The following is a 12,823-nucleotide window of genomic DNA, read 5'->3' on the forward strand; positions in this document are numbered from 1 at the left end:
GTTTTTGTAACGTCAGGTAAAGTTCTACTAGTGAGCTGAGTCTGATGCTCTCAGCTGATCGTGTCCAGCAGGCATCTGAGGCCTGGGACAGTGGCATGGGAACAGGTTCCCTGTGGACACAGCAGGAAGCTGCATGGGGGAAGCTGGCTTTGCACCCGGCATCCGGCTCGCTCTGGTGTGATCAGAGATTAAAAGAAAACAGTTCGGAGCGACACAAGTACGAAGCCTCTGGCAGCTCATGTCAGAGGATCATGGGACCCATAGGAGAGGGAGAACAATCATACTTTTTACACGGTGTCATTCTGAAGGGGCACTGCTGACACGGACTAGTTCATTCCGTGCCACAGAACGCTGCTGTGCGCTTAGTTTGGCATCGGTTCAGGCCTGAATTGTTGACAAGGTTTTCAGTGGGGAAGTGAGGGAATCCTCACTGCAATCAAGTGGGAAAAGGTACAAATCCATGGAAACCCAGGAATCTGCTCTAAATGTGCAAATACGGGCCTGGCAGCTCAGGGAGGCCTGTGGTTGGATCCTGCAGGATCCTGAGTTCCCTCAGCTCCTGCTGGCTGCAATAGGCACTGAGTGTGCTCAGCGCCTGACGAAAGCTCTCTGAACTATGCAGAATTGGGCTTTTAGCATGTAGGAGAAAGAGTCTGATCATTGTCAACAGGCAGCTAGTTTGGAGCAGGTGAAAACGAGGCTTTTATAATTGCCACGAAATTCCGATGGCGACAGTGCTTGTTTACCAGAGCAGGTCCCTAACCCTGTTTGGTTTTATTTTCATTAGATAAGAAATATAAAGCCTTTCCCCCCCATTTACATCCACTTCTCTCCTCAATAGCTGCACATTCTGAATGTACAGACAAAGGCCATGTTCTTGAATGTGCTGGCAGAACAATGCACTTTTCATCCACCCAACCATTCAAGTAGCTTCCAAATACTCTCCTGGCTGACGGGCAGGGCCGGATTTACACTTCACGTGCCCCTAGGCACAGCATCTTTAGTGCCCCCCCTGCCTACAGCTGACCTTAGTGTTGCACACCGTTTCAGAGAGGTAAGGTGCCCCTAGAATGCCAGCGCCCCTAGGCACGTACCCACTGTGCCTAATTGGAAATCCAGCCCTGCTGATGGGATGTGAATGAATCAGCACATAAGAGAGTGTGCACACACATAAGGGGGCAGCGTAATGGTTTTTAGAGTAATAGTAAGTAATATTCCAGCAGGAACAAAGGAGAGACTTAATTATTGCTCATCCCCTATATAATTGACAGCAAACCTGAAATTCAATGGAAGACCAGCAAAGAGATCCTGATCCAAACCTCCTGGCATAGTCAAGGAAACCCACTGATGTCAGTGGATAATTGTACAGAGCCAGCACTGGGCTCTCTGGGCTGACGTGGGGCGTTAGTGGTGTCTAGGTCATGTGGGAAGTAATTGTTGCTAGGCCTTGTGCGGGGTGAATTCCATCCAGTCCCGACTCAAACGAGCAGTGCACCTGAAGTCAATGAGATCTTTAGTGTGAGTCAGGACGAAGTGGCTTCAACAAGGGTTTGCAGGAGACATTAGGAAGAACAGAGCACATTAGAGCATTCAGAAGTACAGTGGTTTATTAGACATTATTATTGTTTAGGAAAGGGTTAGAAACACTTGTTAGAATACAACAGCAAAAAAAACCAAAAACAAACAGATGGAAGAAAAAAATGCCAGTAAGTAAAACGTGACTGATTTTCATCCTACTCAAATGCAGCATTGGTAAGGGAAATGTAGTCTGGCACACGTGAGTTCTGGTCCAGTGCATCTCTTGATTGGGTCAAAGACGAATTCCTCCTTCTGGGGAATTCCAGTGACTTTTTCTTGTTAATTCTGTAAAGAAAAGTTAACAAGAAATAAAAAGCTGCACTCCTCTTCTTACCGGCGGTGCAACAGAAATCAGACACTGTTTAAAATGGTGCCTTGAATAGTCTGGCCCACTCCTGGCTGTTCTGGGTTTGAGGCATTATGTACGTAGTGTGAATGCTCTGAGAGCTGACAAACCCTGAACTGGGGGAGATGCCCCTCGGCCCTGCTGAGCTGCAGCAGTTGGAAAATGCCGTACCTTAACCTGGATAGCCACACAACCAGGGAGATGATCGCAGCGAGGACGATGATTCCTGCTGAAACTCCCACAATGATGTAGACCAGAGAGTTGACAGGTTTCGGTGGGACAACTGAGTGAGAAATACGAGCCTGGTTTAGTCCACAGGAGATGAGTGCAAGGGAACAGTGCTGGAAATGCCATCTCAGACTTACTATGGAACTGCTAGCTCCATGATCCAAACAGCAAATGTGTCTGTCTGACTGACTGACTGACATTGTGTAGATGGGCTTCTGGAATGCAAGCCTGGGACAGATCCAGGCCCCAGTGCTGCCCAGCACTGGGCTGGACCATCTCTCCAGCAAGCTACCAGAGCTAACAGCTGTTCCCCATTTGGAGGTCTAACTTTCTTCCCTCCAAACACAGCACCCCCATGTGCGCCTCGGTAATCTGGCGCACACCCCTTCTGCAGCCACAAGGGCAGGGCGCTGCAGGAGGCTATCCTACGGCATAACCCAGTGCGGAAGCACAGGTACCTGGGCGTGATGTGAACTGCTCCTCGGGCAGGGAGCGTCCGAGCCCCGCCTCTGTGATGCCACCCAGACACAGGTGTGCCAAGGCCTCTCCTAACTCCTGCAGGGTGTGGAGCTGCGACCCCGCTAATGGCGACAGGCCGTTCTACTAAGCAGCCGTTTGTTAATGTGAATATGCCATTTGGCTGGAACGCCTCCGTCAGCACTGCAGAGCATGCGTCCTGCTCCACGCAATGGGAGACCTTCCATTGACCTCAAGGGGACCACGACGCTGGCCCTGCAGGCCCTTACACACAGGAGTACTCTAAAGGGCTTCAGTGGGACTACTCACACAATCAAGGGTTTGCAGGATTGGACCCTTAGACCAGTGTGGTTAAATCTAGTGCCCTAAAACGTGGCATGGGCCTGATTCTGCTCTTTCATTGGCCTCACTCCACTGCCTTCAGCAGAGCAACTCCTGATTTGCACAAGTGTAACCGAGAGCAGAATCAGGTTCTGTATGTCCTGGTCACGTGGCCTTTCTGTGACCTTTGGGCCACACTGTCCATACTCAGCGCACAACGTTTTTGCTGCTGCAGCACTTAACTTTCGAATGACATTCAAAATAGCTTTTTTACCTGCTGTTTCAGCCTCACAGAGAGGCCCCTCGTATCCGTCAGGGCACGCACAAGTGAAGTTGGAAGAGCTGTTGCTGGATTCACTTGTATCCTCAATACAAGTCCCACCATTCTCACAAAGATTCTGCAGACATGGGCCAGCTAGAGAAATGAGAGAGAAACAGGTCAGCATCTCAGAATTGCCTACCCCGGGGATGCTTTCTGCTGTGGGTTCCAGTAACCAGTCATACTGGACCAGCCCTGTATTTTTAGGGCACTACCCTTTGGTGATTGCCATCCCATATCAGCTCAATTCAGGATGCTCGTCCTGTGCTCCAGTCAATGGTTTTTCCGTACAAGGCTGGTGCCACTGTCCCCACATAACACAACAAGGTGTGGGAGGGGATAGCTTTTATTGGACCAGCTTCTGTTGGTGAGGGAGATGAGCTCTGGGCCACTCAGAGCTCTTCCTCAGGTCTTCTTCCCGTATATGACCTCACCCACCTTGTCTCTCTAACATCCTGGGACCAACACAGCTACAAGACCCTCCACAGTGCTGCATTTCGCTGGTAGACAAACACACAGCAAAGACTTCACAGCCCCAGAGACCAAGCAGCGTGGTTAGGAATTGACTCACGTATGTAGCATCCCCGTGTGAAGTTAGCGACGGCACAGATCTTTCTGCTGGAACACGCTGCCCGGGTACAGGCAACGCTGGAACTAGCTGTGCACTCACAAGCCTGAGAGCAGTCATCGGTCACAAACGTTTCTCCAGTCTGGAAGAGAACAGCTAAGGTGTAAAGGCATCTAATCAAATCAGCCAGGACAATATGAAGGATGCACTAGGGACCCAGTCCTGTTCCCACTAAGTCTATACCAAATGTCCTGTTCACTTCAGTGGGAGCAGGAGTGGGCCCTTTGCAGTTGGGTAAGGTACGTACAGAAAGCAAACCAGCAGCCTAGGGACCCCAGTAGCCTGGGAAGCCCTAGGCCTGCTCCTAAGGACTAAAGGAGAGCCCAAGTAAAAAGGTCACCCAAGGGTTTGAGAATGAGTGATGGATCCTCACCCCAGCTCAGTGCCCTGTGCAGCCAGGCAACATCCAATTAGAGCTTGGGACCAGAGATAGCAGCAGCTGCAGCCTGCTGCACTTCCATCCTATGGGGGCTTATGGCCACGTAGCTCTGTGCCACGTGCCACACCTCTGGCAAACACCCGGCATGTTCCTCTGATTCTCACAGAGAGCTGTCTTGAATAGTGATCTGTTCAGGTTTAGTCCTGGTGCACATCAGAGCTATAGCATTTAAACCTCAAGCCATGAAGCTGCTTCCATGAGGTCTGAGCCTGCCTCAGGGTGCGCCTCAGTTCGCAGGGTCAGGCCCTATTTGCAGAAATCTTCATGCAGGGTCTAGTTCTGCAAGATTTTGAGCACATCCCATGTTAGCGCCACCTCATAGGATCAGGCCCACAGCGAGGGTACTAATCCGGACTTTTGTAGCTGGATTTTTACATCTTTGGAACCCCAGGGTATAATCTTACTCTCGGATTCCCATGTGTAATTATTCAGAGCAACGATGGGACAGAATGAACATGGACTTCACAGGGCAAGCACATGGGATCCCAGAGAGCATGCTCTTACTGCAGTGCTCTGCATGCTTCCCGCAGACAGCGTGTCAGAGATACACTGGTGGTGCTTGCTGTTCCCTTCCTTTGCCTTCCCTCTCTCAAGGGCCCAGGATGTCAGGGCATGAACTGCTGTTGGCTGCTAACCGAGAGCAGCATGCTGACGAGAACGGGAAGGAAAGGAAATCACTAATGGGGGGAGTAATACTCGACACCAGGTGCTGATCACCTCTCAGAGTATGCCAGGCTGGCGTTCCTCAGGCACTTCCTACCATACCTTATAATATGTGTTGAGGAAGCTGCAGCCACACTCCTTGTAGGGCACGCAGTCATAGCCACTGAGAACGTATCCAGGGAGGCATTCGCAGCCTTCGACACAGGGCGACTCGCACTCGGAGGAGGCCGCCAGGTTGCCGCAGGAATCTGGGCACGCAGTCATGCAGCTGCTGTACTTGCTGTTTGGGGGACACTGCATCTCTGCAAGAAAAATTGGGAGAGCCAAATTGTATCAGGGCGCTACTACACATGGGGACATACGCTGAGCCTCGTGAAAATCCCCACTGTGCTTTCAGCTGGAGAAGGCGTCCTTCTTCCGCAGTCCTGAACCACTGCTGGGTGTTATTTATATATTGCCCTTCCTACCCCAGAGGTGGCTGCATTTCAGGGGTAGGTGAAATGGTCCATATATGTTTTAGAAGAACATTCAAGTTGCAATTCAAGCACTCGAGAGTTAGGAAATGGCAGAATTAATCTTGCACATGCTTCCTGCTCTCAGGTCTGCGGATCAGTGATCTCAGTGCGACTGTTCACATGCTTAAAGTCAGCCGTGTGCTTAAGTACTAGAGCTGGTGATCGGGAATTTTTTGGTCATCAGGTTTTTCACCAAAAAAGGTGGATTGATTGAAACCAGCCCTGTTTGCAAAGCCCAGGTGGTTCTGTTGAATCTTCTGACCCAAAAAGTTTGGGGGAAAAGTTTCAAAATAGTTAAAATGGGATTTTCAAAGTGAAAAGATTTGTTTTTTCAAGGCAAAATGACTTTCTGTTCCAAAATGGTAGTAAATATGGACTAAAAAAAGGCCAAGGCTGAAGCAAAGCATTTCCAAATTATCAAATGGCAGGGATTCAATTGACCAAACAGATTGGTTTTTTTTCTTTTCAGATTTTTGGTTGGTGAAAATTTTCAGGATTTGGCTTTTCATCCAGATTTGGGATGGGAAAATTACACAGTCTCTTAAAGAATGTTCGTAGGACAGAAAAACGGTTTCTCTCCTAGCTCTGTTGAGTAGCTGGCTGAAACAGGGCCTAGGCGAGACAAGCCAGCCTAGGACTCAGTAAGACAATTCAGAAGAGGGAGAGCAGGAGGGGGCTGGTTGAGCCAGCATGCCAACTGGCCTGTGCCCCTGGATCCGTGCAAAGACACCGCAAGAGCTGAGGGGAGGATGGGGTTAGGGTTATTTTTAAAGCCCAGTAAAGAGCTGACTCTTGGCAGCTTCCGGGTAAAGAACCGACCTCAGATCCTGGGGGATCTTCCCAGCAGCAAACCCTGATTTCTGGGTCCTATAAAGGGCTCTTCTATTCTCACCACAAGGCGTCTGCGCTCTCCAGTTTTCCAAAGTGATCCCGTTCTCGTGGCAGACCAGCGCGTACTGCTCCAGGTGCCGACACAGCACAGCATTGTTCTCGGCTTCCACACACAGGTCAAAGGCACAGCCCCTGTGTGCAACATGAGAAGGCATTCATGCCGAATACAATAGTTACTGCTTTTCCCCTGCTTCCACATGGGGCCCTTTGCTGACTGAGTAGCGTGAGAGAGGAAACAGTTGTGGGTCCTTGGGAAGATGAGGCCATTTGTTCTACAGTGGCTGCAGCTAACATGCCGCATATGCACATATGCCCACGCAAGAAGCAGGGACATGAGTATTTCAGAGCAGGGCCATTCCTTCGGCCTCTCTGTTTGGTGACAGAGCTGTTTCAGATTGATAAGGGGCGGCATTTTGCTAGGAGGCGAAGGATTTCCTAGTGCAGCTATGTTTGAGAGCACACACCCATACACACACTCCGGGCAGGTCTAAACGCTGCATCAGCGCAGTGGAGGGCTTCACTGAAGATGCTGCTATACCAACGGGATGGGAGAGCGTCTCCCTTCAGCGCTGTTAATCCACCTCCCAGACAGGCTGTAGCTATGTCAACTTGAGACACTCTCCCGTCAATATCGCGCTGTCTACAGGGGGTTAGGTGAGTATAATGACATTGCTCAGGGTGTGTAATTGTATTGTTTATAGTGTAGACCTGGCCTCATACCACCCCCCCAGACCCGTCCCATATGCACACTCACCATTAACATTGATCCACTGTGACCCTGTCACCTGACCTCATCATCTTGAACATTGGCCGGATTTTTGGAGTTGTCTAATGCCTGTAACATTCCTCTGACTTCAGTGTGTGTGTGTGGGGGGGGGGGGAGGGGCAGGTGCTAAGCCCCTCTAAAAATCAGGCCCTTAATGAGAAGACCAGGGAACTTCTGAGGTGTCGAGTGAGGAGTTTCATTATTCGTTGGCAAATGAATAGGGGGCCTGACTCCTTTCAACTAAAGTCCCTTCACACCACTCTGGCAGCATAAAGGGGCCATACAGTGGGTGTTAACTGTGTTTGCACATCCAGTGTATGCAGTGTTGTGGTAGATGTGGGTTCCATGACATTTACACGCTGACAGAAGGATCCCAACTGCAGGTGCAGCCTGCTAGGTGCAGGAGCCTTGGCAGGCCTGTGTCCGTGCCTGTGATGGGATGAATCAATGGGATCCCCAGAGGTTTCAAGTGAGTTACCTGCAAACTGCAGGATGCTAGCAGAGGCCCGAAACATAACCGAGGAAGTTCTCATTGAAGCCAACAGGGCAAATGACTATGGTCCTTGGGAGATGCCTGCGTGGTGCCGGCAAGAAGTGGCACTGACAGTTTCAGCCTTTTTGGCAGGAGCATAAAGGCTGCATTTTACAAGTCACTAAACATTACAGCTGGAATTTCCAAAGGAGCCTATGGGAGTTAGACACCCGAATCTCTCTGAATTTTAATGGGTGTTGGATTCCTAAATTCCTTAGGCTCCTTTGAAGAATCCAGCTTGTATGCCGTGTAGTTGTGGCCGTGTCGGGCCCAGGATACTAGAGAGACAAGGTGGGGGAGGTACTATCTTCTATTGGCCAAATCCCTGTTAGTGAGAAAGACAAGCTCTTGAGCCACACAGAGCTGAAGAAGAAGTATGTGGCTCAGAAGCTTGTCTCTCTCACCAAAATACGTTGGTCCAATAAAAAATATTCCGTTCCCCACCTTGTCTCTCAGAAATCTAGCTTGCAAGTGTAAGGGTTACCAGCGCAAACATGGCTGTGCAACAAAAGGCTGTGGTGGGGCAGCTGCCCGCTACGGCAGAACAGGGGTTCAAGGCAGCCCTGGCGAGGGCTGCGGCTGGGAAAAGCAGTGAGAGCAGCTGAGGGAGTAGCTGTCCACAGCTGTGGCCAGCTCAGTCAGGGCCCTGCTGGCCCTGATAAGAGGGCTGGGGGCCAGGAGCTGGAAGTGTCTCTCTCTAGCCCTGGCGTGGGAAGGGCTGGTTGCCTGGGAGCAGGGTATCTGAAGCAGAGCAGTGCTGGGGAAAAGGGCAAGAGGAGCTGGGGAGCTCCAGCCTGGTAAACCCCCAGGCTGAGGCCTTGTTAAAGGCCCAAGAAGGTACTGGGGCTGCAGAGGGGCAGCCCGGGGATGGGCAAAGGCAGCAGGTCCAACCTCCTTGCCAATGATGAGTGGCCATTACAGGCTGCAGTCTGCCCCAGGGACAGGGGGCTAGATGATGGCTGGCAGCAGCCACTGATAGGGCCGGCACCAGGCACCAGCGTTCCAAGCAGGTGCTTGGGGCGGCAGTTTGAAAGGGGGGGCTGTTTTTCCGCGGCGGTGGCAGTTGTTTTCACTGCTTGGGGCGGCAAAAACTGTAGAGCCGGCCCTGGTCATTGAGGCAAGGTGGGTTTAGAGGATTGGGGGTTCCCCCGGGAGGGGAGACCCAGAGTGTGGGGGTACTCTGGGGGCAGAACCCCGAGGTAAAGGGGCACCGGGGTCTGGGAGGGACACTGGGCCTGAGGCAGGGGAGCCATCGGCCAGCAGAGGGCACTCCTAGGCTGGAAAAGAGCTAATTCCCAGACGACCAGCAGGAGGCGCCGCCAGTGGCGAGTCTTCGCTTTGCTACGCTACATTTCAGAGCTAGGGATAGTGCGAATTCCTCATCAGACAGAGACACAAACATACCCTTGAAAAATGCTCAAGCAGAATCTTATCACTTGCTAATGCAAATCTTGGGCCTGAGTCCCCCTCAATTTCCAAGGACTACACTGGCAGCACTTGCCAGGATCAGGAGAGAATAACAGGAGAACAGCGTGTGTCTCTAAGGTACTCACATCTGGAAGAACTCGACGGAGACATTGGACTGACACTTTACAAAGGGACCTTTTGGATCGGTAAGAATCCCACACTTGGAAGTGGCGTTCACAAGGCTCAGCTCACTGGGATTGCAGCCTCCAGTGAGCCCTGTGTTTAACTCGACATTGTCAAGCTCCTCGTCTGAAAGGACTTCTCGCCTGCAATGAATAAAAGATTGACTGACCATCCGTTTTCTCGGTATGTCCAGCATTCACCTGAATATGCTCTTGGTAGTACAGTGAGCTAGTGCAGAGCCATGGGCAGGTCTAAATGTAAGCAGATAGACCTAGGATCCTGGCACCTACGTTGAAGGAGATGGATGAACACAACATCAGAGGAGTATTACAGCGCCTCCACAGGATCTCACCGGTTCCTGGATTTTAAAGTCAGACGGGACTGTTATGACCATCCAGTTAGATGTCCTGCATACTACAGGCCAGAGATTTCACCCAGCAATTCCTGCCTCCAGCCCACTAGATGCCTGTCAAGGGGTGGCCACAATGACACAGCTGAACTAGGACAATTGTATCTCGAAGGTACCATCACTTTTCAATGCCAAGGGCGCTAATGGACCATTGCCAGGTGCCTGAAGGCCAACCTGACTCTGTGTATCTGACTCCTGGGACACATTTGGGTCGCCCCGGGCCTGTACGTTGTTTGCTTACGTTCTACCGGACAGCCTGCTGCAACAAGCAGTGTTCTAACTCATGCCATCTGCTCTTTGACTATCGGGAAAAAACCCTCTGGGTCAGGGACTTAACGGTGGGTCAGCACTGTCCATGTGGCTGGGAAGGGAGCCTAGGTAGGGAAGCGGGGAGGTGCAGTGAATTGACACCATCGCCACAGCAGCCTGCTTTGGCAGGGATCATGGCAGTCCCTGACAGGATCCCAGAGGGAGGGCAGATGCTGGCAGTGGAGTCTGCCCTCCCTTGGATCATCCCTCCCAACAGGCAGGGAGGAGTAAGTGACACCTTCCTGCAGAAAGGCCTGAGAGCCCAGCTGGACACAGGGTCTGAGTCACCTCTCTATCCCTCTGGGTTTATGGGGTTGACTCCTTGGAAGTCATTGGCATGAAACTGGACCAATGCAGTGATGCCTCAGGCCCATGCTCTCCACACGCAAGGGCGCTGTCACTTCCTCACCTTAGCAGTGAGCAGGACAAATACATAAGTGGACCCAGAGAGGGAGAAGAAAGATCAGAGATGCACTACGCAGTGCATTACCTCCTGGAACATTAACTAGGGTTTAATGAACTACCTTTCAGGAGCCAAGTCTGGTCTGTATATATGTAGGGCCAGTACCTGCGCCGGGAGAATGTTCTTGTGACGGGGACTTTCCAGCTTTCCCCAAACACATCCACATCCTTCACTCGAGTGCCATCTGGCTTGGTAAAGTCGTTTTTATACTTCCCATCAAAGTTGCCGCACAAGCCTTCGACTTTGTTCTTGTAGGTGTTGGCCAGGGTTATATCTAATGGGGGCGAGAAGGAAAAGCGGATAGAAAGAAACTCGTAGCCACAAGTGCACAGGGGACACAGAATGGAAAGTTAGGCAGCCCCCCAGCATGAGCCATGCCACAGGCTGAGAATGTGGCAGGTGCCCTGTGCATGGGAGACAGACCTGCATTCAGAACTCCTGCAGGGCTAGGCCCACTTATATGGGCGACATAAAGGGAATCGCTGCTCGTTGATAATAATTACCCTTATTTATAGGACACCTCTGCCCAAGGGCTCCTACACAGCCCACATACTTGTGCGCACATCTCACTTTCTCCCCCACACACCCTACAGACTGACATATACCCTCGACTCACCTCTCCGATACAGTCCATCTGCTCTGGAATGGTACATCTACACTGCAATGGAAGACCTGCAGCACAGCCGCGGCTTGCCCAGACCAGCTGACTCAGGCTTGCGGGGCTTGGGCTGCCAGGTTAAAAATAGCAGAGCAGATGTTCGGGCTCAGGCTGAAGCCTGGGATCTGAGGCCCTGTGAGGAGGGAGGATCTCAGAGCCGGGGCTTCAGCCTGAGCCTGAATGTCTACACAGCTATTTTTGGCCCTGCAGCCCAAGCCCCGCGAGCCCAAGTCAGCTGACTCAGGCTCTGGAGCTCAGTGCCCTGGGTTTTTTATTGCAGTGCAGATGTAACCTAAGGGATATCCCACCCTGCAAGGTGAATTCTATTGAATATCATTGAGTTCTTGGAAAACAGACCTTCCTTTCCTGCAAGACAGCTGGGATTTTAAGGCTTTGGGACTATGATTAGGTGTATAAACACCTTGGATCCACGCCCCATTCTACCCAAACCAATGATGTTCTGGGGGATCCAGACAGAAGGTGCCAGTATTGCTGTCTCTCTAATTCCCGGGAAATAATTTGTCACTGATTATCTGGGATTTCATATTACAGAGAAGAATCATGCAGTTAGACAATGCAAGTTCACAATTTACTTTGGGATTGGAATCTCCGATAGGACATGGCATTCAATGCATTCTACAGTGAGTTCTCTTGGTCATTCTTACCTAAGTTTTCAGCACCATCATAGCTGAGCGATAAGCCAAAATCTGTCTCCATGTAAATTCTTGTTGGTCTCTGGTATATGCGAAGACCTTCATGAGGCTGGGCAGGGGGGATGGTTTTCACTCCATCCAGCTAACAGAGACAGAATTCAGACAGATCAAATTCAGACCTGCTTCCAGCGGAGGTGTGTAACACCCAGCTAACCTTTCCTGTTTTCAGGTTTTGTAATGAAATTTTCAGACAGCGATAACCATAAACAACTGATGTTCATCTCCTCACTGTAGCTAAATGCTGTGTGGAAAGAAGCCGGATTGATCTGAATTTCAATATTTTCATACCACTCTGGGAGCCCTCTGGGGTTTGGCTAGAAAAGACAGTGACTAGGTTTTACTGCCAGAAGTGTTAGCAGCAGCAGCAGCTGCCTGTCTCTGGGGGTGCCTCCCAAGACCAACCCAAGCTGCCCCATTTGTGATTCCACGCTGGGAAAGCACATCATGCTGTGCCAGGCAGAAATGTGACCCATTGTTGGGAATAGCTGACTTGTTGGGTCCAGAGTGCAGTGTTGTTTACTGACCTGCCTGAGCGAGACTGGGAGCCAGGAACTCAGGGATTTTAAACCCAGCTCTGACGCTGATATCATCAGCAGGTCCCTTGACTTCTCAGTGGCTCGGTTTCCCCATCTATAAAGTGGGGACCATTATCCATATTTACCTACCTCACAAGGCAGCTGTGGGGGATACTTGCTTAATCTTTGCAAAGTATGATGAGAAGCTGAGACACTGAGAAGCATTGTGTGCTAGTTAGTTTGCAGAAAGGGCTCAAATATAGTGGTGCGTATTCTGTGAAATGCCTATTTAAATACAGCCCCGCATCTGCACTCAGGCATTGTTCCTGAGGCCAGCATCAGACTTCACTCTGAGCAAACACGAGACAGAGTTTCCAGTGGTTACGCTTAAAGTCCATTTTGGAACCAGACAGCAGCATTTATGTTCTTCATAGGCCCATTCAGAGACCATGAGACATTCTGC

The 12,823-nt window shown here is 50.8% G+C and overlaps 1 protein-coding gene across 1 annotated transcript in view; it reads right to left on the minus strand.

Annotated features, from left to right (window-relative positions):
* LOC141993665 (zonadhesin-like) overlaps window positions 1–12,823 on the minus strand; it is a 28,801-nt gene that overhangs the window by 3,334 nt on the left and 12,644 nt on the right. The window contains exons 14-22 of the mRNA XM_074963206.1: window positions 11,798–11,927; window positions 10,580–10,748; window positions 9,257–9,436; window positions 6,407–6,537; window positions 5,102–5,301; window positions 3,841–3,979; window positions 3,225–3,365; window positions 2,096–2,207; window positions 1,738–1,863 (exon numbers count right to left, since the gene is read on the minus strand). Of these exons, the coding sequence (XP_074819307.1) occupies window positions 1,738–1,863; window positions 2,096–2,207; window positions 3,225–3,365; window positions 3,841–3,979; window positions 5,102–5,301; window positions 6,407–6,537; window positions 9,257–9,436; window positions 10,580–10,748; window positions 11,798–11,927 (1,328 nt within the window). The remainder of the gene's footprint in view (window positions 1–1,737; window positions 1,864–2,095; window positions 2,208–3,224; window positions 3,366–3,840; window positions 3,980–5,101; window positions 5,302–6,406; window positions 6,538–9,256; window positions 9,437–10,579; window positions 10,749–11,797; window positions 11,928–12,823) is intronic.

This window comes from Natator depressus, chromosome 9 (genome assembly GCF_965152275.1).
Source record: "Natator depressus isolate rNatDep1 chromosome 9, rNatDep2.hap1, whole genome shotgun sequence".
NCBI classification, from domain to species: domain Eukaryota; kingdom Metazoa; phylum Chordata; order Testudines; family Cheloniidae; genus Natator; species Natator depressus.